The 27,184-nt window shown below is 42.0% G+C and overlaps 2 protein-coding genes across 3 annotated transcripts in view; one reads left to right on the top strand and one right to left on the bottom strand.

Annotated features, from left to right (window-relative positions):
- Positions 1-393: 393 nt before the first annotated feature.
- Positions 394-25,158, bottom strand: LOC126461730 (39S ribosomal protein L50, mitochondrial). Its single transcript, XM_050096019.1, has 5 exons — positions 25,002-25,158; positions 24,760-24,860; positions 24,460-24,674; positions 24,100-24,219; positions 394-613 (listed from the first exon to the last, which is right to left on the bottom strand). Exons 1-5 carry the CDS (start codon positions 25,104-25,106, stop codon positions 498-500), a joined length of 657 nt encoding a protein of 218 aa, XP_049951976.1. The 5' UTR covers positions 25,107-25,158; the 3' UTR covers positions 394-497.
- Positions 25,159-25,174: 16 nt separating this feature from the next.
- The window catches only part of LOC126461704 (mediator of RNA polymerase II transcription subunit 13), a 215,840-nt gene continuing 213,830 nt past the window's right edge, over positions 25,175-27,184 (top strand). For both annotated transcript variants that reach the window (XM_050096016.1, XM_050096015.1), the window contains exon 1: positions 25,175-25,357. In XM_050096016.1, the coding sequence (XP_049951973.1) occupies positions 25,289-25,357 (69 nt within the window). In that variant the 5' untranslated portion in view covers positions 25,175-25,288. The remainder of the gene's footprint in view (positions 25,358-27,184) is intronic.

Genomic DNA, 27,184 nt, shown 5'->3' with positions numbered 1-27,184 from the left:
AGAATGAATATTGTTTGATGAACTTTTGTAGTTCCTTTTACATAAGCATTTTATTGTTCTATTTCCTCACTGTGATTCTAGTCTACGTTGTGTCTTAAATACTAGCCTTAACTAGTCTGAGATAAAAATAATTATGCAAATTATGTTCTTTAAGTAAATCCAATGCAATTAAGCACAGATTAACATATTTACACTAAAAATATGTATTCTGAAAAATCTCACATGAGGTTGTAGGGGTGGGGGGAGGAGGATGGGAGGGACCGATCCAAATCTCACATCTCACAAGGTGGGCATGTGGAATCGAAAAAATGCCAAAATTGCCTCACGTAATTACAGATGCCCCCTTACCCCAATATGTCCAAATGTTAATACACATCACAAAACAGTATAAAATATTTACAAACAATAATTTATTGCATCACTTGGCAGTTTGACAAACAATGCAGTTTTAATATTTAATGCTCTTTACTAAAAAAACGTCATAGTTCATCCAATAATCACATCCACTTTGGTTTAGCAATGTGACCTTTGTATTTCTTCTTATATCTGAGCCCAGTAACTATAGTTGAACTTAATGGAAATGCACTTACACCGCCAAACATGGTGTCTGTTTCTGTAACAGAAATTTCATGAATCATTAATATTAACAGCAATCTATACAGCATAAAAATATTACTCAATGACACTCATAACATTCATTTTTTTCTAGGTCACTGTTTCAATTTTATCCAATGATTCTACATCTGTTCTCCACATTACCTCCTCTTGCTTCATTTTTACTGCGTTAGCTGCTGCTTAAAATCTCCCTCCCAAATTGTAACAGTTTTGTAATAATTGGATATGAAATACTTCTATTAGTATTTCTACAGAAAACAATGATAAGTCTTAAACAGTCAGCAAGAAATAAATGACAACAGTAGAGTCACTTTCTCCTCAAATATTCATTACACTCACAAAGCAGAGTGGAATATATATTATACTAGAAAAGTACTCAAAAGAATTTAAGAAAAGGTTTTTGCCATTTTAGAGTGTGTAACTGAATGAAATATACATCACAGCAGGTTATTTACTTTATTCATTACAATTGTATGTCTATACCAACACCAACAAGGGATGAGTTGCCCAAGAAGTAAAATCCTCTCTATTTTGAAACGTTCAAAACATCAGAACACTGTTTTTGAAAAATGATAGTACATACAGAAGCATGTAATATTGTCAAATGGTTTAAACTCATAATACTTGTATCAAATGGCATAACGAAACAAGTTTACTTATCTATTTACCTTACAGAGTCATATTTTGAACTACAGAGTATTAAGACGATATAAGGTAAGATAAAATGATGTGAATAGGACAAGCAGATACAGCCGTATGCAGGATGATTGTAACTAAAATAATGATGAGAATGAGGTTGAATTTGAACGAAATATCATCAAAGAAGGGGCACATGTTATAGAAAGAAAAAAAATACTTTAATGAAAATTTTAAGTGGTACAATATGGAAAATAAAAGATGTGGGATACATGACTGTTCCTTAATTAGAGCCTGAGACACTCAGCACAACAGTCTCAATGCCAGATTGCATACTACTAGTAAAACTCTTTTTAAAAAAACAGTGATTGTGTGCCAGTCGCTACAGTGACTGTGTGCCAGTAGCTCTGCAGAAGTTCCCAACACTCAAGTGTACGAAAAAAGGCATTGGTGCAATGTCTGCCAAGAGTCTGGAGAAAATAATTACAAAATTCAAAAAGACAAGTACAACATGTGACATAGGAATGAAAACAATTTATCTGGCACCAGTAGATAATGTGATCACAGCACTGCCCCTTTTTTTTTTTTTTTTTAGGGCGCAAAACTTCTATGGTCATTAGCGCCCAGCCCGTGACATAGAAAACAGGAAAAAAACGAAATTTAAAATCAGCAGCAATGGGAACAAAGTCATAAAATTTGAGAAACTAAAGGCAGAAGGAATGCTTAAAAATCCACTATAGAAAGGGGTTGGTTGTCCCCCAAAAAAAGCTTCAAATGACTGACGTCATTTCACTGTCACTAATAAACTGTAGAACGCGGTCAGCTGAGCGCGTGTCATCTGCTAAAATCGACGATAGATCAGGCGATAGCTGTAGACGGGAGCGTAACGGATTAAAATAGGGGCATTCAATTAAAAGGTGTCTGACCGTCCACAGCTGAGAGCAGTGGGGACAGAGTGGGGGAGGATCACCGCTTAAAAGATGTCGATGACTAAAAAGACAGTGCCCTATCCGGAGTCGAGCTAAAATTACCTCCTCCCGACGACGCGTTCGGGAGGAAGAGGTCCAAGCGCAAGGAAGGGCTTTCACTTCCCGCAATTTATTGTGGGGAAGTGTTGACCAATGCGCATGCCATAAATGAGCAGCTTGGCGACATAAACCGCTCCGTAGATCGGTAAACGGAAGAGACTGAATAGCTGGCCGAGGAAGAGAGACTGCAGTCTTGGCCGCTATATCGGCCGCCTCATTTCCACAGATACCAGCGTGTCCCGGGAGCCAGAGGAACGCCACTGAGACGCCCCCCAGGTGGAGCAAGCGCAGACAGTCCTGAATCCGGTGGACCAGAGGGTGCACAGGGTAAAGAGCTTGGAGACTTAGGAGAGAGCTGAGAGAATCTGAGCAGATTACGTACTGTATCCGCTGATGGCGGCGGATGTAGTGGACAGCCTGGAGAACAGCGTAAAGCTCCGCAGTATAAACCGAACTCTGGTCGGGAAGCCGAAAGTGATTTGGGGTGTCGCCAACAATATAGGCACTCCCTACACCTAACGATGTTTTCGAGCCATCGGTGTAAATAAATGTGGCTTCCGTCATTTGTGCACATAGAGCAGCAAATGCCCGACGGTAAACAAGTGTAGGGGTACCATCCTTGGGAAATTGACATAGGTCTCTGAGCAAGTCGATCCGGGGACGGAGCCAAGGCGGTGCTGTACCCCAAGTTGTCAAGAAGGTTTTAGGAAAGCGGAAGGAAAGAGAATGGAGCAGTTGACGGAAGCGGACTCCCGGGGGTAGTAGGGAGGAGGAGCGGCCTGCATACTCGACATCAAAGGAGGCGTCGAAAAAAAGGTTATGGGCTGGATTAGCAGGCATGGAAGACAGATGGCTAGCATAACGACTCAGAAGGACTGCCCGCCGATTGGACAGCGGAGGTTCAGCAGTCTCAGCATAAAGGCTTTCCAAAGGGCTGGTGTAAAAAGCTCCAGACACTAAACGTAATCCACGGTGGTGGATAGAGTCGAGACGCCGAAGAATAGACGGCCGAGCAGAGGAGTAGACTATGCTTCCATAATCCAATTTCGAGCGCACTAAGGCGCGATAGAGGCGGAGAAGGACCACGCGGTCCGCTCCCCAAGAGGTACCATTCAGGACACGGAGGGTGTTAAGCGAATGCAGACAGCGAGCTGAAAGATAGGAAACGTGGGAGGATCAGCACAGTTTTCTGTCAAACATAAGACCCAAGAATTTAGCGACGTCGGAAAACGGAAGGTTGACAGGACCTAGATGTAAGGAGGGCGGAAGAAACTCCTTACGTCGCCAAAAATTAACACAAACGGTCTTACTGGGTGAGAAACGGAAGCCGGTTTCGATGCTCCACGAGTGGAGGCGATCGAGACATCCTTGAAGACGTCTTTCAAGAAGGCTGGTCCGTTGAGAGCTGTAGTAGATCGCAAAATCGTCCACAAAGAGGGAGCCCGAGACATCAGGAAGGAGACAATCCATAATTGGATTAATGGCGATGGCAAACAGTACAACACTCAGCACGGAGCCCTGGGGTACCCCGTTTTCTTGGGAGAAAGTACGGGAGAGAGTAGTGTTCACCCGCACCCTAAATGTGCGCTCTGCCATAAATTCGCGAAGAAAAAGGGGCAGCCGGCCTCTAAAGCCCCAAGAGAACAGTGTGTGGAGGATGCCTGTCCTCCAACAGGTATCGTATGCTCTCTCCAGATCAAAAAATATTGCTACCGTTTGGCGTTTCCGGAGAAAATTGTTCATGATATAAGTGGAGAGAGCAACAAGATGGTCAACGGCAGAACGATGCTTTCGGAATCCGCATTGGGCTGGTGTTAAAAGACTGCGGGACTCCAGCCACCAAGCTAAACGGTAATTCACCATACGCTCCAAAACCTTACAGACACTACTCGTGAGAGAAATGGGGCGATAGCTAGAGGGGAGATGTTTGTCCTTTCCAGGTTTCGGAACGGGAACGACAATAGCTTCCCGCCATCGCCTGGGAAAGGTACTGTCGGTCCAAATTCGATTATAAAGGCGAAGGAGGTAACGCAGGCTATGGGTTGATAAATGCAGCAACATTTGGACATGGATACCATCCGGTCCTGGGGCGGAGGAGCGAGAAGAAGAGAGTGCATGTTGGAGTTCGCGCATGGAGAAAACAGTATTGTAGCTTTCGCGATTTTGAGAGGAGAAAGCAAGATGTCGCACTTCCGCTGCACGTTTCTTCGGGAGAAACGCTGGCAGGTAATTTGAAGAGCTCGAAATCTCAGCAAAGTGCTGACCCAATGAGTTAGAAATTGCGACGGGGTCCACTAAGGTATCATGCGCGACAGTGAGCCCACAGACCGGGGAGAAACTAGGCGCGCCTGAGAACCGTCGAAGCCGACTCCAAACTTCCGAGGAGGGAGTGAAGGTGTTAAATGAGCTAATAAAGAATTTCCAGCTTGCCTTCTTGCTATCGCGGATGACGCGACGGCATCGCGCACGGAGCTGCTTATATCGGATACAGTTGGCCAAAGTTGGATGGTGACGGAAAATGCGAAGAGCACGTCGCCGCTCACGTATTGCGTCACGGCATGCCTCGTTCCACCAAGGAACTGGAGGGCGCCGGGGCAATTCGGAGGTGCGTGGTATTGAACGTTCCGCAGCTGTGAGAATAACGTCGGTAAAATGTGTGACCTCATCGTCGACGCTGGGAAAGCGACGGTCATCGAATGTCGCTAGAGACGAAAAAAGTGTCCAATCGGCTTGGGCAAACTTCCAGCACCGCGAGCGCATATATGGCAGTTGAGGCTGCAGTCGAAGAACACATGGAAAGTGGTCACTCGAGTGTGTATCATCAAGGGCGAACCATTCGAAGCGCCGAGCTAGCGGAACAGTACCGACCGCAAGGTCCAAATGAGATAAATTTGCCGTGGAGGCAGACAAAAATGTGGGGACCCCAGTGTTGAGGCAGACTAGATCCGCTTGGTGGAAGACGTCTAGCAATAGTGAGCCACGTGGACAAGGATGTGGAGATCCCCAAAGCGGGTGTTGGGCATTGAAGTCCCCAACCAGCAAATAGGGGGGTGGAAGCTGATCAAGAAGATGAAGGAGATCAGCTCGTGCCATTGGTGTAGACGATGGAATGTATACCGTACAAAGAGAGAACGTGTATCCAGAAAGGGAAAGACGGACGGCGACAGCTTGGAAGGAAGTGTTTAAGGGGATACGGAATCGGATTTTGGGTTAAAAAATCGAATTTTTTTTTATTGGCGTATTATATTCTGCCATGTTTCCTCTTTAAAATGACGTATCATACACAGCTCTATTACAATTATAACTATTTTATTTTTATATATTTGTGAGATCGGGTATTGCGCTTTAGTTATACACGTCTCTCGTGGCTGACCATGAACTTTTTGGCAGTACCTTTAAAGTGACATGAATTCAAATATCCCGGTTTCCAGCGACTATTTATACACTATTTGCCCGAAAATGTTTCTCTCTGGTTTCCTCAAGTTACTCTTTGACTTTGTGGCGGGACTGTTTTGTAAACAGTGTGATATAAGAAAGTAGTTGTTGTTGAGTTATTTCGTATTTAGTGCTTCATTTTTCGCAGTGAAAATGCCTAGAGCTAAAGCAAAAGTATTTAAAAAGCGTGTGAACTGGCAAAAGAAAAGAAATAATGATTCATTAGCAAAGCAAAGCAGTTTATCATCATCACTGTTGGAAAATGTGAATCCACTTATTACTGATTTGCCGAACGAACTTACACCAAATGAAAACAGTGCTTCTCATAAAAAACTAAGAGATTTGGAAGAGAAATATAATTTACTTGATAGAGGGAATGAAGTTTTTGAACTCATTGATACGAATATATTGTGTGAAGCTCTTGAAAACAGTTTGTGCTGCAAAAAATGTCATGGAAACGTTTCTCTGAAAGTAGAATCCCATGTTGGCCTGGCTGCCCAGTTTAATTTAATATGCAGTGTTTGTAAATACAGCTGTAAGTTTCCAAGTTCGGTTTCAGTAACTGTAAATAATGGATACAAGAAAACTGAACTTTATAGTGTAAATATTAGGTTAGTTTATGGATTGCGAGCAATTGGTAAGGGCAAAGCAGCTGGTGATATGCTATGTGGTGTTCTAAATCTTCCAAGTGCACCTTCAAAGTTTGAAGCTTACAATTATGTACTAGGATCTGCAGTTGAAGATGTAGCACAGAAGTCAATGCAGGTTGCTGTGGAAGAAGCAGTGGAAGAAAATGACGGCAGTCGTGACCTCACAGTGGCGTTTGATGGCACGTGGCAGAAAAGGGGCCACACCTCCAACAATGGTGTTGTAACAGCAACTAGTGTTGATACTGGCAAGGTTATTGATGTTGCAATAATGTCTAAATACTGTAGGTGCACAGGCAGGCTGAAAAATGAACACAGTGATGACTGTATTGCTAATTATTATGGTAGTAGTGGTGGCATGGAGGTTGCTGGGGTGAAGAAAATTTTTCATCGCGCTTCACAGTGGTATAATGTTCGCTATGTCAAATATCTGGGAGATGGTGACTCTAAAGCATTCAAAGAAGTTTTGGAAAGCAAACCATATGGGAACAGTGTAAATATAAGCAAACTTGAATGTATAGGACATGTGCAGAAGAGAATGGGTGCCAGGCTGAGAAGGTTAAAATCAGTTATGAAAGGGAAAAAACTAGATGATGGGAAAACCTTGGATGGCAGAGGAAGATTGACTGATTCCATAATAGACCACATTCAGAACTGCTATGGCCTTGCAATCAGGCAAAATACAGGCAATCTTGAAGAAATGAGGAGAGCTATATGGGCTTTATATTTCCACACCGCATCCACGGATGAGCATCCACAACATGGTTTGTGCCCCAAAGGTGAAAACAGCTGGTGTAAATACAATAGGGGACTAACAACAGGAGAGAAATACATTCACCACCACAGTCTACCATCAGCCATCATGGCAGAAATAAAGCCCATTTTCAGAGATCTGGCTGACAGAAGTCTTCTGATGAAATGTCTTCACGGAAAAACGCAGAACCCCAACGAGTGCTTGAATAGTGTGATATGGCATCGTCTCCCAAAAACAGTGTTTGTCGGAATTAATACACTACATTTTGGTGTGTATGATGCTGTGGCAACCTTCAATCTTGGAAATATAACTAAATGCCAGGTCCTTCAAAAGTTGGGTATGTGTGTTGGTTCCCGTACGGTACGTGCTATGTTCTTTTTAGATCAGCACAGACTAAGGCATGCTGATAATATAATCAAGACATTAGTGAAAAAAGCAAGACAGGTGCAGAGGGGTGCCAAAAGAAGACTTGAAGATGATTATGAAGACTGTGAAGGGGGTATTAGCTACGGATCAGGAATGTTTTAATCTTCTTTCTCCGTTTCCCGTAAGTTTACTTTTTACTTCATCTAGGAACATTATCTCAGGTACTGGTCAACCTAGAAGTCTGAAATTTTTATGACGTAGTGACATAGGTCCCTATTACATACTGAAACAACGATTTTTTAATTACTTGATTTACAAAAGACTTAGGGGTGATAGTCTAGTAAAAAGCGATGGAAAAAATTTACTTAAAAATAAATGTACAATATCTCTGTAAGAAAATACTTTGACAATAAACTGTTGTTTCAGTATTGTTGTAACATATGAATGCACATACAGTAAAATTTTTACCTCTCTGTCTCCAGTAGTTTGTGAGAAAATGTTCCCTATAGTAGGCATATATTAACATTGCGGGGATAGGTGATTCCGTATCCCCTTAAGGGGATTGGGTGATAATGGAGAGTATCATGGAGCAGAATCATGAGTCCTCCATGGGCTGGAGTGCCTTCAACAGAGGGGAGGTCATATCGGACGGACTGAAAATGAGGGAGAACAAAGCGGTCATGGGGACGCAGCTTTGTTTCCTGAAGACAGAAGATGACCGGCGAGTAGGATCGTAAGAGGATCGACAATTCCTCCCGATTGGCGCGAATGCCGCGGATATTCCAGTGGATAATGGACATAGGGTGAACAGAAAATGGAGGAACGTGACCAAGGGTGCTGTCAACTCAACGACTGCTCAGAGCTTGCGACCGACAGCATGGAATGGCATTCAGTCGAAGGCAGAAGATCCTGATCCATAGGTTGGTCAGGAGCAGCTCCTGCCCCCAACGATCGGCCAGTTGACCGGCCACCAGCTGTGCGCCTCGGCGACACAGAAGATGGCCGAGGGCGATTTCCGCCAGGTGGTGCTGTAGATGGGACACGCCTTGGCGGAGAAGGAGAGGAACTGTGTTTCTTCGTAGCCTTCTTGGAGGTATGTTTAGATGAAGGAGGAACCGATGGTTGTGAAGTTGCAGTACGTAAAAACTCTTCACGAGAATGCTCTTTTTTCGAAGACTTGGCGTCTGACTTTTGGGCTCGAGATTTAGCAGAACCCGACGAAGGGTGAGCCATAGAGTGGGCAGGCGAAAGAGGTGAGGTTGAACGGGCGATCTTTGCGCTGGCCGATCTGACGACCGTGGTACTAAATGTGAGGTCGCAAGTCTGCGTGGCCGCCTCCTTTGTTGGCCGAGGAGAAGCAAGGACAGTGCTGTATTTTCCTTTCTGAGGCACGGTGGGCTGTCGACTGGCGAGTAACTTTCGAGCAGCAAAGGTCGACACCTTTTCCTTCACTCTTATTTCCTGGATCAGCTTTTCGTCCTTAAAAACGGGGCAATCTCGAGAGGAAGCAGAGTGGTCACCCATACAGTTGATGCAGCGAGGGGACAGAGGTGGACAAGCACCTTCATGGGCATCCTTGCCACACGTAACACATTTGGCCGGATTGGAACAGGACTGGCTGGTGTGATTGAACCGCTGACATCGATAGCAACGCGTAGGGTTTGGGACATAAGGGCGAACGGAAATTATCTCATAGCCTGCTTTGATTTTTGATGGGAGTTGAACTTTGTCAAATGTCAAGAAGACAGTGCGGGTTGGAATGATGTTCGAGTCAACCCTTTTCATAACCCGATGAACAGCCGTGACGCCCTGGTCAGACAGATAGTGCTGAATTTCTTCGTCAGACAATCCATCGAGGGAGCGTGTATAAACGACTCCACGCGAGGAATTTAAGGTACGATGCGGTTCCACCCGGACAGGAAAGGTGTGGAGCAGAGAAGTACGCAGCAATTTTTGAGCCTGGAGGGCACTGTGTGTTTCTAACAACAGGGTGCCATTCCGTAATCTGGAACAAGACTTTACAGGACCCGCAATTGCGTCGACACCTTTCTGAATAATGAAAGGGTTGACCGTGGAAAAGTCGTGACCTTCGTCAGACCGAGAAACAACAAGGAACTGTGGCAACGATGGAAGAACCGTCTGTGGCTGAGACTCAGTGAACTTACGTTTGTGAGCAGACATAGTGGAAGGTGAGGAAACCATTGCGGAAGAATCCCCCATGATTACCGGCGTCTCCGATGGCGCGCTCCTCCCTTGTGGGGGCCCTCACCGAGGGCACACCCGCCTTAGGTGATTGTTCACACCTCAGGTCACACCTCCCGACAAACGGACGGAGGGACCAATCGGCACTTTCGGAAGGTATCAGCTCGGGTAATCACCCCTCCCTGGGCCTGGCCGTTACCAGGGGGTACGTACGTGTCCTACCTGTCTACCCGGGGCGGGGAATTACGCATTACCCCGTCACCGGCTACGCATGGAAGTGCGTGGGTCGGCCTTCAGACACGCACAGGGAGGAAAAAAGAGAAAGGGAAAGGAAGGAAAAGGGGGTCTCAAACGCCGCAGCGGAGAATAGGGCAAGGAGAAGAGGGAAGGAAAAGAGAAGGACAGAGGAAGGACGAGGACTTGCAAGTGTAAAAGCAAGGAATGTGGAACAGTTTCGAGCGTCCGTCTCCGGACGTAGGCACAAACCATACTCCGAGAGGGGGAGAAAGGGAAGGAAAGAGCCAGAGGTGAGGGGGGGGGGGGGGGGGCGAAGATGGGGGACGGGGAGGGATGCGGAAAGGGAAGGGAAGGTATGCAGCCCGGAAAGGAAGGAGGGCCACATTAGCTCGGGGTCCCGTGCTCGCTACGCACGTGTCCACAAAAGAGTTGTGGACCCCCTGGGGGGGTCACAGCACTGCAAGAGAGGTCAAGCGGTGGTGTGCAAAGGTGCCGTGCACGGGGAATTCCCCGAACTTTGGACATGCCTGTAACTATGGTGCATAAAATTCTATGAAACATCCTGCATTGCTATCAATACAAAATTATACGTATTCAGGAGTTGCTACCAGTAAGACACACATCTGCTCTAGAATTTCTTGCTTGCAGGGAAGTGGACAATAACACAATGGCCATGGAACTTTCTCTTGACAGACGAAACCCATTTCCATCTCCAAGGACATGTCATAATACACAGAATTGCAAAATATGGGCAGCTGAAAATCCGCTTGGATATCAGCTGGTGCTTCATTCCACACAGATAACTGTGTGGTGTGTGATGATACCATTGTTTATTGTGGCACCACATTTTTTTGAGGAGGTGGGTCCTTGTTACCTGTATCTTAATTTCTTTGCGTGTTTTTGGTACTTGCATTGTTTAATTCATAAATTTCGGGTGTATTATAGTATTTGAGAGTTGTAGCATCGCGTTTTAGTACCTGAATAGTGTAAATTCGCGTAGTCGTTTGTCTTCTGTTTTTGTTTTGAACGGCCAGTGTCGGTTGGTCACAGTGTGCTCCCTGCCGCCGTTGGATAAGCAGCTGCTGCAGCAAGTCGTATACTCCTAGCTCACTCATTTGTTACATAGTTTAATTCTTAATTTCTTTGCGTGTTTTTAGTACTTGCATTGTTTAATTCATAAATTTCGGGCGTATTATAGTATTTGAGAGTGTAGCATCGCGTTTTAGTACCTGAATAGTGTAAATTCGCGTAGTCTCCTTCCGCCGCCGAGCAGTGTCAGCAGTGCACAAGTAGCAGCATTACTGCATTTACTAGGCAATCTTGTATTTTAATAACCGTTTAAATTTTGTCGATTTGTTTGCGCTTTCTGTAGATTAGTTCAGACGTTCTTTGCAAAACAGTTTTTAGCATGGATAGGGACTGCAACTGCTGTGTTCGGATGCAGGCTGAGTTGGCATCCCTTCGCTCCCAGCTTCAGGCAGTGTGGGCTTCAGTTACACAGCTTGAGGCTGTTGCCAATGGGCATCACTGTGGGGGTCCGGATGGGGGTTTGTCGGGGACGGCCAGCTCGTCCCACGCATCCCCTGATCGGACTACGACTGTGGTTGCCCGGGATACTGCCCGCATTGAGGCTGATCCCTCACCTGTGGTAGAGTGGGAGGTCGTCTCAAGGTGTGGCAGGGGGCGAAAGACATTCCGGAGGGCTGAACGGAAAGCCTCTCCAGTTTGTCTGACGAACCGGTTTCAGGCTCTGTCTCAGGCTGATACTGATCTTTGGCCTGACATGGCTGCTTGTCCTGTTCCAGAGGTTGCCCCTCAGTCTGCAAGATCCGGGCAGTCACAGAGGGTGGGCTTACTGGTAGTTGGGAGCTCCAACGTCAGGCGCGTAATGGGGCCCCTTAGGGAAATGGCAGCAAGAGAGGGGAAGAAAGCCAATGTGCATTCCGTGTGCATACCGGGGGGAGTCATTCCAGATGTGGAAAGGGTCCTTCCGGATGCCATGAAGGGTACAGGGTGCACCCACCTGCAGGTGGTCGCTCATGTCGGCACCAATGATGTGTGTCGCTATGGATCGGAGGAAATCCTCTCTGGCTTCCGGCGGCTATCTGATTTGGTGAAGACTGCCAGTCTCGCTAGCGGGATGAAAGCAGAGCTCACCATCTGCAGCATCGTCGACAGGACTGACTGCGGACCTTTGGTACAGAGCCGAGTGGAGGGTCTGAATCAGAGGCTGAGACGGTTCTGCGACCGTGTGGGCTGCAGATTCCTCGACTTGCGCCATAGGGTGGTGGGGTTTCGGGTTCCGCTGGATAGGTCAGGAGTCCACTACACGCAACAAGCAGCTACACGGGTAGCAGGGGTTGTGTGGCGTGGGCTGGGTGGCTTTTTAGGTTAGATGGCCTTGGGCAAGTACAGAAAGGGCAACAGCCTCAACGGGTGCGGGGCAAAGTCAGGACATGCGGGGACCAAGCAGCAATCGGTATTGTAATTGTCAACTGTCGAAGCTGCGTTGGTAAAGTACCAGAACTTCAAGCGCTGATAGAAAGCACCGAAGCTGAAATTGTTATAGGTACAGAAAGCTGGCTTAAGCCAGAGATAAATTCTGCCGAAATTTTTACAAAGGTACAGACGGTGTTTAGAAAGGATAGATTGCATGCAACCGGTGGTGGAGTGTTCGTCGCTGTTAGTAGTAGCTTATCCTGTAGTGAAGTAGAAGTGGATAGTTCCTGTGAATTATTATGGGTGGAGGTTACACTAAACAACCGAACTAGGTTAATAATTGGCTCCTTTTACCGACCTCCCAACTCAGCAGCATTAGTGGCAGAACAACTGAGAGAAAATTTGGAATACATTTCACATAAATTTTCTCAGCATGTTATAATCTTAGGTGGAGATTTCAATTTACCAGATATAGACTGAGACACTCAGATGTTCAGGACGGGTGGTAGGGACAGAGCATCGAGTGACATTATACTGAGTGCACTATCCGAAAATTACCTCAAGCAATTAAACAGAGAACCGACTCGTGGAGATAACATCTTGGACCTACTAATAACAAACAGACCCGAACTTTTCGACTCTGTATGTACAGAACAGGGAATCAGTGATCATAAGGCCGTTGCAGCATCCCTGAATATGGAAGTTAATAGGAATATAAAAAAAGGGAGGAAGGTTTATCTGTTTAGCAAGAGTAATAGAAGGCAGATTTCAGACTACCTAACAGATCAAAACGAAAATTTCTGTTCCGACACTGACAATGTTGAGTGTTTATGGAAAAAGTTCAAGGCAATCGTAAAATGCGTTTTAGACAGGTACATGCCGAGTAAAATTGTGAGGGACGGGAAAAACCCACCGTGGTACAACAACAAAGTTAGGAAACTACTGCGAAAGCAAAGAGAGCTCCACTCCAAGTTTAAACGCAGCCAAAACCTCTCAGACAAACAGAAGCTAAACGATGTCAAAGTTAGCGTAAGGAGGGCTATGCGTGAAGCGTTCAGTGAATTCGAAAGTAAAATTCTATGTACCGACTTGACAGAAAATCCTAGGAAGTTCTGGTCTTACGTTAAATCAGTAAGTGGCTCGAAACAGCATATCCAGACACTACGGGATGATGATGGCATTGAAACAGAGGATGACACGCGTAAAGCTGAAATACTAAACACCTTTTTCCAAAGCTGTTTCACAGAGGAAGACCGCACTGCAGTTCCTTCTCCAAATCCTCGCACAAACGAAAAAATGGCTGACATCGAAATAAGTGTCCAAGGAATAGAAAAGCAACTGGAATCACTCAATAGAGGAAAGTCCACTGGACCTGACGGGATACCAATTCGATTCTACACAGAGTACGCGAAAGAACTTGCCCCCCTTCTAACAGCCGTGTACCACAAGTCTCTAGAGGAACGGAAGGTTCCAAATGATTGGAAAAGAGCACAGGTAGTCCCAGTCTTCAAGAAGGGTCGTTGAGCAGATGCGCAAAACTATAGACCTATATCTCTGACGTCGATCTGTTGTAGAATTTTAGAACATGTTTTTTGCTCTAGTATCATGTCGTTTTTGGAAACCCAGAATCTACTATGTAGGAATCAACATGGATTCCGGAAACAGCGATCGTGTGAGACCCAACTCGCTTTATTTGTTCATGAGACCCAGAAAATATTAGATACAGGCTCCCAGGTAGATGCTATTTTTCTTGACTTCCGGAAGGCGTTCGATACAGTTCCGCACTGTCGCCTGATAAACAAAGTAAGAATCCTACGGAATATCAGACCAGCTGTGTGGCTGGATTGAAGAGTTTTTAGCAAACAGAACACAGCATGTTGTTATCAATGGAGAGACGTCTACAGACGTTAAAGTAACCTCTGGCGTGCCACAGGGGAGTGTTATGGGACCATTGCTTTTCACAATATATATAAATGACCTAGTAGATAGTGTTGGAAGTTCCATGCGCCTTTTCGCGGATGATGCTGTAGTATACAGAGAAGTTGCAGCATTAGAAAATTGTAGTGAAATGCAGGAAGATCTGCAGCGGATAGGCACTTGGTGCAGGGAGTGGCAACTGACCCTTAACATAGACAAATGTAATGTATTGCGAATACATAGAAAGAAGGATCCTTTATTGTATGATTATATGATAGCGGAACAAACACTGGTAGCAGTTACTTCTGTAAAATATCTGGGAGTATGCGTGCAGAATGATTTGAAGTAGAATGATCATATAAAATAAATTGTTGGTAAGGCGGGTACCAGGTTGAGATTCATTGGGAGAGTGCTTAGAAAATGTAGTCCATCAACAAAGGAGGTGGCTTACAAAACACTCGTTCGACCTATACTTGAGTATTGCTCATCAGTGTGGGATCCGTACCAGATCGGTTTGACGGAGGAGTTGGAGAAGATCCAAAGAAGAGCGGCGCGTTTCGTCACAGGGTTATTTGGTAACCGTGATAGTGTTACGGAGATGTTTAATAAACTCAAGTGGCAGACTCTGCAAGAGAGGCGCTCTGCATCGCGGTGTAGCTTGCTCGCCAGGTTTCGAGAGGGTGCGTTTCTGGATGAGGTATCGAATATATTGCTTCCCCCTATTTATACCTCCCGAGGAGATCACGAATGTAAAATTAGAGAGATTAGAGCGCGCACGGAGGCTTTCAGACAGTCGTTCTTCCCGCGAACCATACGCGACTGGAACAGGAAAGGGAGGTAATGACAGTGGCACGTAAAGTGCCCTCCGCCACACACCGTTGGGTGGCTTGCGGAGTATAAATGTAGATGTAGATATCTTCATTGATAAATGGTATTAAGAGTCTTATGTGCACCAATGTCATTCCAGCTCAACAGTGTGGATGTGTGGGTAGGATTATTTTTATGCAAGATAGTGCACCTCCACAGATTGCACAAGACAGTGCAATAACTGCTGCAGAGGCACTTTGGAATTGCTAGAACTATAAGTCACCATTTCCCTACAGCGTGACCATCCACATAACTTTTTCATTGCTGCTTCTTATTCAGTTTTTGCCCTCAGAACAATTAAAAACTGATGTCATTGTTGTTTTTTATGCAGTTTTTGGCCTCAGGACAGTTGAAAACTGATTTTTCCCATCCAATTTGATATGACCTTGTAGTGGTGGTTGGGCTTACTTAAATAACATTGCCACAACTGTCGAATGTCAAACTTGTCTGGTCATGCACACTGCAAAGGATTGTTAGTTTAATGTGCAACTTGCTCATAACTGTTGTATTACGATTCATCTGTTATTTATAGCTGAACCCATTTACATTACAATGCTTACAGCACCATCTGGTGAGAAAATTTTCATTAATTTTTTTTTCTTTCCATAACATTTCCCCCTTCTCCGAATATATTCAATTCACATTTGACTTCATTCTGACCAGCATTTTTTTCTGTTTTTTTTCTTTTTCATTTTTTAACACCATTTTGTAACTGGAACTTTAACTGTAGTCACCCTTTGTATGTAAGTATGTATGTCTAGGTAATAATGAAAGCTGGAGAACAGGCAGTAGCTAAAAGAAGTTCAGATATCCATTTTTTATTATACTTGGATATCCAAAGACTCCAACCAATTAACTGCTAAAGGTGCTGCATTTATGAAGTCTTTTCAGATAATGATGAATTTACTTTTTGGGCAGTCATGCAAAATGTGCTCTAGTGTTTGTTCTGATGTTCTGCTGTTGCACTGGTCACTATCTGTTTTAAGTCTCAACTTGTTTGATATTGTTGGAGATGGTGCAGTAGTTCTGACAGAATTGAGAAAGCTCCAGATTTTTCTTGTTTAGTTCACTCCTGGGAGGTTGGATGGTCGGATCTGTTTTATCTCACTTCTTATGACCACGGACAGATGTCCACAAGGGAGAGGGACATCAACTTAACTTACCACAAAGGATGTCTGCTTTACCCTGTGATATAATGGTGATGCTGCACGTGACATCAGACGTGTGCAAACAGAAAGAGAACAGACCAATATTAATGACAATTTTTTTGTGTCTATATTATGTTTTGGAATACAGGCTGTGGTGACAGACTGATCTGTAACATAGCCTATACTATAGGTTAGGTCGAAAGCTGACAAATATGGTTGTGAGCTGGCCAAATTGGAAAATGTGGGCTCAAGTGTACTTGTAGTGTGCTGAAGCTTTTCCAGTCACGCTGGTGTTAGCAATTCATTATAATTTTGGAAGCCAATCGGGTGATAATATGTGGTAGCCAATGAGAGTCACTGAATCTAATGACTGTTTTGATGGAAGATACAACCTGATTACTTTTGTTTTCAACTTGGCGCACCAGGCTGATGAATACTGATCTGGCTATTATGAATTATAAGGTTGGTTACTGGCTTTTGTACTGACAGTGGAATAAATGGAAATGGCACTGGATAGCATGAAATGCACCAGGGATGACGAAGTGAGTGTCGAAATATTGAAGCTGGAGAGGGGGAGGGGGGGGGGGGGGGAAGAGTGGTAAACAGTCTGTATTAGCTGTATCGGTATGATGAGGGTGGTGTGGATTGAGAGAAAGACTTCAGAAGATTTGAGGATGGCACTAATATCCCTATATTCAAGAAAGGGAGTAGGAAGGATTGTGGATACTACAGGGGAGTCACACTGACACCACATTGTGCCAATGTACACGAAAACATACTGGAAAGCAGAATCTGAAAAAGTATCAACAACAAGTTAAAAGAGGAACAAATGGCTTCAGACCTGGGAGGTCAACTGTTGACTTCATGTTTGCAGTGAGACTGCTCTAGCAGCACCATTATGAATTTTGGGAATACCTCGTGATAGCCTTTCTCGAAATGGAAAAGGCATTTGACAGTGTCTGCAGAAGAAAGGCCTGGGAAGCACTACAAAAGAAGAGAGTGGAAAAAGAAACAACAAGAAGACTGGAGAAGATGCACAGTGTAAGCCTGAGTTGTGTGAAAGTGGGAAATGAAAGAACCAGCAAACACAGCATGTGAAACAGGGAAGTGCATTGTCACCTCTCCCTTTCATTGTGGCCTTGCCGAGATAAAGACTAACATACATGGAAAAGGCTAGATGAAAGCAATGGTGTTCATGGATGACTTGATGATTTGGAGGAACAGGGAGGAGAAGAGTCAAGAACAGCTGGATGCTTGGAAGAAACTGTGAGAGAATATGGAATGAAATTTAATGTAAATAAATGTGAGATCCTCATTACAACCAAAGAAAGATACACCAACTAGCAGAAACTGTTCCAAATGACAATGATGAATGTGAATTTCCACATTTTAAGAAACTACGCAATACATATATTTATACACTACACTGAAATCAAGAATGTGCATGGCATAATGTTGCTTATCTTTATAACTCAATAAAGTGTTAGCACACTGCTGCACCGGTGACACTTAAGTCTATTATTTCTGTAGTTTGGAAGTTATATAAGAAATATACCCTGCACAAAATAAATATGGTATGTGATGCACTGTTTCCAAATTGTGGTTTTGAGAAGGCTCATAGCATTGCATTGGGACAAACCAGCTCCTACTTCAATGCTGTCTGACAATGAAGACGCATATCAAAGGAACAAATCCGTGGTATCTGAATCTATTTTTGTATAAAATGCATGGTTGACCATCTGCTTTTATTATAAACCCAATGATAACTGGCTTCAGTCATGGACCATCTTCACGGATAAGGGTTAAAATGATTTAACCCACAACATTACATTTGTCATTACTTAATAATGTGTAGAGCATGTCATGAATATCAATACAGGACACAGGACTTTTAGAAGCAAAGATAGTAAGTGTTAGTTTTAACCATTTTAAGGTGATTTTTATCATTCATTTTACCTACCAATCTTCTTCCTGGTCTTCTTTACTTGGATATTTTAAATTGAAATTTAGTTTACTGATGTGCGTATACTATTGAAATTGACATTTTACATGTTCACATTCTTATTTTTTAGTTACTGCCATATTCTTAGTGTTGTTTGTTTTAATTTTTGGTAAGCCACAAAAAATGTCAATTATTTCAATACGAAGGTTGTGCAGTTCATGTTACGAGTGTCACAAGGAATAACAGACAATAGATTCAACCAATATTTCCTCTATGACAAGTAGTGGAGTGTACAGAAGTATTAATCCAGACTTGTGTGAGGCTTTAGTATACGCTGACATGCCAAAGAATGTGCTAAAGAATCCTACTTTTAAAGGCTTCATGGTTAGTATCACTGGCCACAGTACACCAGATGAATGAAAATTGTGCAATTATTATTTCGAACAAGTGTGTGAAAAGGCTATTACCAGTATTAAAACAGGCATTGGTCACCACTATATTAGGTTTTCAGTCAACAAAACCACTGACAGATGTGGCAGATTTATAGCTAGTGTCATGGCGGGGAAATAAGATTCCATGGCACGAGTAAAGCCCCTCTACTCTGATGTAAAGTACTGGAGAATATGAATCACAGTATTGTAGTGTGCATTGTCAGGGATGCCGTAGGCACCCTACGGCCAGGTGATAATAGGAATGAGAATTTTTTGCTGTTGGTGACAGACTGAGCTGCTTATAATAAAGTGGGAACAACAATGAAAAAATACTGTCATGAAAGAATTCTATCCCATTGCTCCTGCCTTGCCCACAACAAGCACCACCTAGCACAGGAAATGAGAGATAATTTTCCTGATGTTAATAGTACCATTCCCTCTGTTAACAAAGTATTTCTCAAAGCTCCTAACTGCATTCAGTTATTTAAGCTAATAGCTCCACACAGTCTACCACCCATCTGAATCCCTACTTACACACTGGCACACCTGGGTCTTGGCAGTGTTACACAATGACGAACACTACCAGTCAAAGACTTACTACAGTAGTGAATCAGCTTTTACTGAAAAAGCCAAGAGAGCCCTTAAGAATAGCAAAAATGTTGCATCCTTGTCATTTTTAAAAGCTCACATTCAACATCTGTCTGTTGAAATTCAATGCCTGGATTCCGCATCTCTGCCACTGAATAATGCTATAATGTGATCTCTAAGGTGCAAAAGTCTGGAGGAAATATCTCATTCAATGGGTACAGCATGTTCCACTAAACTAAGGACTATTATTCTGAGGAATCCTGGACATGCAGAAAGTGTCCGCGATTATGGGGGGACGAGGCGGAGAGTTTAAAGGTGGAGTGTGTTGGGGACCATGAGCCATTATGATGATGGAATATGCACCACTGACATCTAGTGCTGTGGAGAGATCTTTTTCAGTATATAAAAATGTACTGAGAGACAATGTTTCACTTTACAAAACTTAGAAACGAGGTTAATTGTGTATAACAATATCAGAATGAAAGATAAAATTTCATATTAGTTACTGTGGTCTCAAGTGTGTGTTTTTCTGAAAGTGACACACAAAATAAGTATTCAGTAAAAGTCATCTTTAAATATTATAAAACAGAGAAAATAATTATAGGAAGGGTAAATATCTCAAATTTTTATGCTTTTTCGAGTACTGATATAAGGAATATCTAATTGTTTTATTTTTCAAAAAGAACGAGAATAACCGTATCAAAGTTGTAATAAAATTTTCTACATTTATTCCAAAAAGGCTAAAATAGTTTACCTGAATTTTAAAAAAAAGGCAATTTCAAGAAAATAAAGAGCTGAAATCCATTTCATAAAAACCTACAAATCTTGGCCCTTGTCATAACATAGGTACTGATCTGCAGGTTGGTTTTACAGTTTACAAAGCACTGTTAATAACTTTTAATCCAAAAAGGGACCTAACTTAACCGCAAATTCTATACAGATCTAACCTGGATTCTAGTGGGCCCTAGAGATTTGTTAAATTTTAATAATGTGGCTGTTTTTCAACATTACCGACCCTAATATCAATATTACTCATATTTGCAGTAGTTTGAGATTTGAATTTGGACAATATTTCTGAATATTAATGATCACTATATGCATGAATTACATGAGACTGTTCTACTACGTCACTGATCTATGCAGAGTTGTGACAATAGCAAAAAATATTTTATTTGCGCTTTCTGGAAAGACTGACAGCTGATTCTCAATTTAAATAAATATAATACAAACATCTATAAAAAAGATACACTGTAACTCAACAAACAGACGATTCAATGAGCAGCACACAGGTAAGTAAAATGAAAGATTTGTAGGCGATGCTGAGGCAAATACCTGGTTCAAATTAATTTGAACACTTCTCAAAAATATCACCTATAAAGACTTATTATTGTTCTCCATCTTGAATTCACTCCAAATAGAATTCGTAGGTTCGTAGCAGTTCTAAAATCTTTACACAAGTCATATGCAGACAATCAACAAATATTTATAAATTTTGTCCTGAAAATTAGAGTTTGAAATTTTCCAAATAGGTTTCTGCAATGCGATAGCTGTTTTTCCTCAAAACTGGCCATATGAGAATTTTCAGTGCTTTGCAAAGTTCCATGAAACTTCAACCTCATATGAATTCCACTCACTTGAGCAGTATTCCATTATAGGCAACAACTGCTCATAAGCAATTTCTTTTTCAAATAAATTCCATTTGCAATTAACCTGTCAATAAACCCAAACATCCCATTTGCTTTACTCTCAACTTGGCCAATCTTTCCATTATATCTCATATTACCATACATTTTTACAAACCACTATTAACTCTAGTTATGACTCATAAAGAATGTCAGCAACTACTGCAAATATTTTTGTCTTGCTAAGAGCATTAAGTTCTAACAAGAGAAAAAAATACATAATTATCTTCCACAAGTGCATCACACAATGACCAGAATAGCATATTTTGTGCAGGTGGTATCTCATACCTCATAAATATTTGAAGTGAGAGATATTCCAATACTGTCAAGAGCTACTAACAAAAAAGTATTTATTTACTACTGGTTTTGATCATCTGATTATCTTCATGTAGGCTGCTGTAAATAATTTTATGGTACTGAAGAGGATCAGATAATTGAAAGTGATGGTAAACACAGAATCATATCTATCTCTACAAACAATTGTCATTCTGGAGAATCTTTGAATTGGCAAGAAACCAAATTACACTACAATATTACACAATTTTACATACAAGTTGTGGAGTATAAAGGCACAATGTGAATATGCACTATTGCTTAAAGTGCTAAACAATTCTGAACACACATCCTAACGAAACTGTGACACAGAAGATCATTTGCTCTAACCAAGTTCTTGTAAATGAGATTAATGGTAACAAACTATTCAGACAGACAGAGAGAGAGAGAGAGAGAGAGAGAGAGTGTGTGTGTGTGTGTGTGTGTGTGTGTGTGTGTGTGCGTGTGTGTGTGTGTGTGGTGGGGGCGGGGTGGGGGGGGGGGGGAGGAGTGCAAGTCAAATTCCAAGCAGTACAAGTGTATAACCCTTGTTCAGTGAGCACCCAGGAACCAATCTGTGATAGTCACTTGCCAAGCTAGTAAATCTAAACACTCTAAAAAAGTGAAGCACCCGGAAGACATGGCCATGGTCAGACATCAATGTAAAACACACACACACAATTCAGCAGGTAGTTAAATGAATTTAAACAACTAGATTGGCAGTTGTATGTGGTATGTAGAACGGACACCAGAGTGCATGAGTGTTGTTCATGTTTAGTGCTGTTATCTGGCCTGATACGATTTATAAGAGGCCGCGTACTAGTATTTCACACAGTTTGAATGGCCCCATTGTGGAAATCTACATTTGGCCGGATGGGTGTGCAATATCCATATCTGTGGGGAATTAGGACATGACAGTGAGCTGATGTTAGAATGCATGGTAACATGAAAAAAAGCACATTTGACAACTAGGTTCCCATCGACTGCATCTAACCCACCTCAAGAGAGGACCGCGATATTGTGCAAAAAGCAAGTGTTAATGCCTTCACTTGTGCACCTGTCATCCCAAGGAGGTAGGGAGATTAGATTTTAAAACCCCACTATTAAAGACAAAGCACACACTCAGAATGTTTCATGGATGGGGAAGGAAACTGGACGTTTTCAATGGAACTATCTAAGCATTTGCATAAAGAAATTTAGGGAAATAATGGAAAGCCTCAATCTGGTTTGCCAGAGACAGATTTGAAGCATTGTCCTCCCGAACCAAGTGCTAACCACTGAGTCACCTCACTCAGTGTATGAGAACAAGTAACTGACGCCCTGCAACATTCTATGTCATGGCCCACCATTAGCTGCAGAGTATCAGCAGCTGGACTAGGGAATTACCACCCATGCATAAGATGCTGTTAACATAACAGCTCAAAACAAAGGGCTGTGTTTGGAGTCGTGTAAAGACCAGGAAGCAAAAGCTGCTGATGAACTGTACCATCTTATGTTCAGTGATAAATTGTGTTTCTGCACTACCCCGGTTGAATGTCACCGGCAAGTATGGAGGTGGCCTGATGGGTCTCATTCTTATAATGTTTTGGAGAGGCAGAGTAGGGTTACTACCAGCATCATAAGTGTGAAGAGCCACTGGTAGACTTCAGATAATGGCTGGTAGGGAGTGAAGGAAATCTTGACAGCACATCAGTAGGTCAATGATATCCTGTGTTCTCCTGAATTGCATCTCACTTGACTGTAGTGTGTCGTCGTTTCTCAACACAACAATGCTCATCCACCAACACCACAGGTTTCTGTGAAGTATCTGCATGATACCTTCAACTTTTGTAGTCCTGTCTTCCTCAGTGGTGTGTAATATTATGGTATATTGATAATTTTCACTTATGGACCATCTGACAGCAACTGAAAAAAAATTTTGGTGGCACTAAAATTGAGTTTGATTCAGTTGCTGTCAGTCGGTCCATAAGTAAAAATTATCAATATACCATAATATCTGCATAATGTTGAGGTAATCTTATGGCCAGCAAGATCCTCAGCTCTATCTCCAGTACAACTTCATCCCAGTGCCTTTATCCTAAATATCAAGGCTCATTTAAACAGTTGCAGCCCAACTTGCCTTCAGAAGAGTATGCAACATCGTTATGATAACCTTCCCAACTAAATCAGTGCATATACTCAGGCCAAAGAAGTGCTCATACTGCAAAGTTCTTTGTAAATTTGACTCATCTTTGATAGTAACTGAAATTTCATTACATACTCTCTCATGCGATGAAATTCCACTCCGTTTCCTCCCCTCTCCTCACAGCTACACTTTTTTGCGCGTAGTGTATATTGAAATATCATATAAATGAGAAAGAATAACTAAGAAAAATAAATTGCAGACACAAAACTTTTTGATTGGTGATGAGAACACAATATTTGAAAACTATCATACTGGGAATAGGAAATCCAGGACCTGACAGCACATAGTAATAAATTTGTCGATGCTTCATATGCCCCACTCTTGCTGACATTATCTCACCACAATTTTCCCACACAAGCAGTCTATGCACCACTTTCCCCACAGATGGTAGGCTACTTCTAACATTTAACTCATATGCAGTTATGGAGTGCTTATAGCAAAGAAACTGCTTGGGGATATTTGTATTTACAAAACTGAACAAAGCTGTACATCTATTCACTTCAGAACATTTTCTGTGCTCCATACAAACCTCTTTGTTAAGTAATTCTCTCATTATAATAGAAGTATTTCAGTAAAGAATATTTTCCAAAAATTGAAATTCAGTTCTTAGTCCATACATAGCCTGCATTCAGTAACAAAGTCAGAATAGTTGTATAAATGTTGATCACCTGGGTGAAATCTGTGATATTCATACTGAATATGAAGATTCTCTGGCAGCTCCACCTTTTTCAACGTATCAAATGGAATAGTCACATCTACAGGTGTTTCATAGAAATTTATTACATCATCTGCAAACAACATAAAAAATCTCATTTACTAACAGTGTATAATAGGCTTATAAAAGCTCTAAAGCTAATATTACTGGAAAACATGACTGTTTCATTTCTCAATGTTTTAGAAAGACCCCCTTGCAATCACAAAAATGTGCAATCTTAGTTTTGCAACTTGATGTTAAGGAACATAAAACTTTGCAAAAGCAGGCCTCACAAAATTCTATTACAGTTTTTTTTACGTAATTAGTTACTTACCAAGTGACTCTATTGTATGCAAGAGTGAATTTGGCACTCCGTGTTGGAATTCTTGGTAGCATTTTGCCAACAAGCTGAACTTAAATTCTGAATCTGCTATTGGATTGCTGTGTTTCAAGTTTTGTTTCTTATCTTGCCATACTGACTTACAGATATCGTCAATTTTTTTCTTAATGTCACCTTCTGGGATGTACTGTTTCTGTGGCCGCACGAACCTAAAGATAAAGTCATTCGATAGACATCATCAAACTGCTCCATCTGTAATGAGATGGTAAATATTCATCGTGTGTCAATGAGTACCCTCGTGAAGCAAGAGATTCCCCTGTCGATTCAATTGTTCTAGCTCTAGGCCCCTCTTTCTTCTTATTTTTGGAGGCCAGAAGCTTTTTGCTAGCTGTAAACTAAAAGCAAAACAGTTTGTTTACATACACAATTCTTTCAACATGTCTCGGACATCGATTACAAAGGGGCTACCACACAGTTTTCACTCGGTAAATGTATTACATATCTCTCAACAACCATACGTAAATATTACTACCTACTATACACATCACATTTCCAAAGCTATATTTAATTTCGTCCCCTTTCATCAGCCCATGCCTCGCGAGCGCTGCCATGATACAGTTACATGTATACCATGTGACCATAACAAGCCAATAGAAATCACAGAGTCTCTGCGCTTGTTGTTTCCCATCCGCCATTTTACAGTCGCCATTGGAACGTAAAAACCCTTCAGACGGTACGTGTATATTATCAGATTTTATGTGGTTCTGAGTAGGCTATCCGTGTGGTTGGTGATTTAAACGAAATATAAAACGATGGAGAAATCATGACGCATTTGAATCATCAAACAAACGGCGCAAGTTTGGAGGACTGCCACACGAATTTCTTTGCACTGGTAAGTTGATTTCATAAGTGTTCCTGTTTCATTAAGAAATTGAAGTCAAATTATTACTGTGTAATTTGAGTTATTGTTTCACATGGAAACGTTATTTTAGTAATATGCATAATTTTCCTATCAAAATTTGAAACATTTTAAAAACGTAGTAGGAAATGAGGACAGTGAAGTTTCATCTGTCTATAGTGTCACGCTTCGTGTAGCCCGGTACTTGAGTACGCAATTCGCACCTTTTTGGTACATTGTCCCAATTTGTCGTTTACATGTGCGACTCATTTGTTACTGATAACAAAGTATGAGCCTGCGATACGAGCGAGACACTTACTGCTTATATTATGACCTTCGTATCACGAAATAGGTAAATTTAATTTTATCTGCAAAGTACAGAAATATGTTTATTAGTATCAGTAAAGATAGTCAGCAAATGTCACTCACTGAGAACATAATTTGGGAAACTCCTCTATGTTAACTGGGGAACTTAAGACCAGCTTTCAATATAAAGTATGACAGGTATACTGTTTGCTATCACTTATGACAGAACAGTGTCACGGTTTTATACTTTCGGACTGGTGCTGTGGATAGTTAAATTGTAGGAAGTTAGATCATCGTTTCTTCCTTAATTATGTTAAAAGTAGAAACTCAAAGCGGTGACAAATAAAATCAAAGTTTAATTGCAAGATTATGTAAATTATACGACTCAATTATATTTGATAGAGCTGTCTAGTTCGAACACGTATGAACATATATAGCGTATTAAAAAAATCTTACACAAGCGGCAAATTTTATGGAGTATAGTTAACGTCCCATTTTCGAGGACCTGGTACGTAAAAAAGAAAAATACAATTTTTGTTTCATACAGAACAGCACATGTTTATACCTAAGTTGTACAAAATAAAACAAAAACGGAATACAATATTCATTTTAATTCTGAAAAGGTGTACTTTTATTTCCTTGATGAGTTTAAAGTTCTCTTTGAGCAAAGAAACCGTATTTATATAAAAAAGTGTGTGTGAGTATTTTGATTCCCTCCCGTATTACCCTTTTTAATAGCGCCAGATTTGTCAGTTGCGTCGCAGTGAGCAAAGTGATATTTAATGCATTACGAAGCCGCGAATGGAGGTGGTACCAACCATTAGTTTTCTGCTTGTTTGGTAGTACTGCAAGGAAGTGCTGCCTCCCGTCGGCCCTTACGAGAAACAGCACAAGCGGTGGACAGCGGCGCAATGTTGCAAGATGACCTCGTCCCATGCGTCGCATATGTAAGGCATCTAAATAAACTGGCAACCACTTCGCCTCGTGCACACAGTGGGACGGACGTTATTTGTAGGAAACGTCAGAGGTGTTCATGAATGACACGTCACTCAAGTCTAGTAAAATTAGTACGCTTGGCAACACTGCTTCCGACTGACAGCAGTACCGCAGCAGAATAGTGGCGGGAGAGACAAGATTTGTAAATTGATGTCCACATTGAATTCAAGAACCGATAGAACATCTAACTTTTCAGTGGTTAGAAACTCGTAAAGACGTGCATACGGGATGGCAAGGCCTCACTGCTTTAGAGCTAACGCACATTGTTTTAGGAGCAACTATGGTATCTAATTCTGAAACGGGGATCTTTCTAACAGAAATTCCAGTTGTAAAAATTGGACGTAAAAATTATACGCAATTAGAACAATCTCACTTAGTAGTATTTTGTAGGTTGCTGGATCCAAGTGCATAGGCAAACGTACCACACAAAGACGTTTGCGGTAGAAATAAATCAAATTTTACCTGTTTATGAAGCGTGATCGACTCAAAATAGCCGCAATCCTTTTTTATACTTACGGT

Source organism: Schistocerca serialis, chromosome 1 (genome assembly GCF_023864345.2).
Source record: "Schistocerca serialis cubense isolate TAMUIC-IGC-003099 chromosome 1, iqSchSeri2.2, whole genome shotgun sequence".
Taxonomy (NCBI): domain Eukaryota; kingdom Metazoa; phylum Arthropoda; class Insecta; order Orthoptera; family Acrididae; genus Schistocerca; species Schistocerca serialis.
The sequence above is the reverse complement of the archived record's forward strand: the minus strand, read 5'-3'. Positions and strand labels throughout refer to the sequence as shown.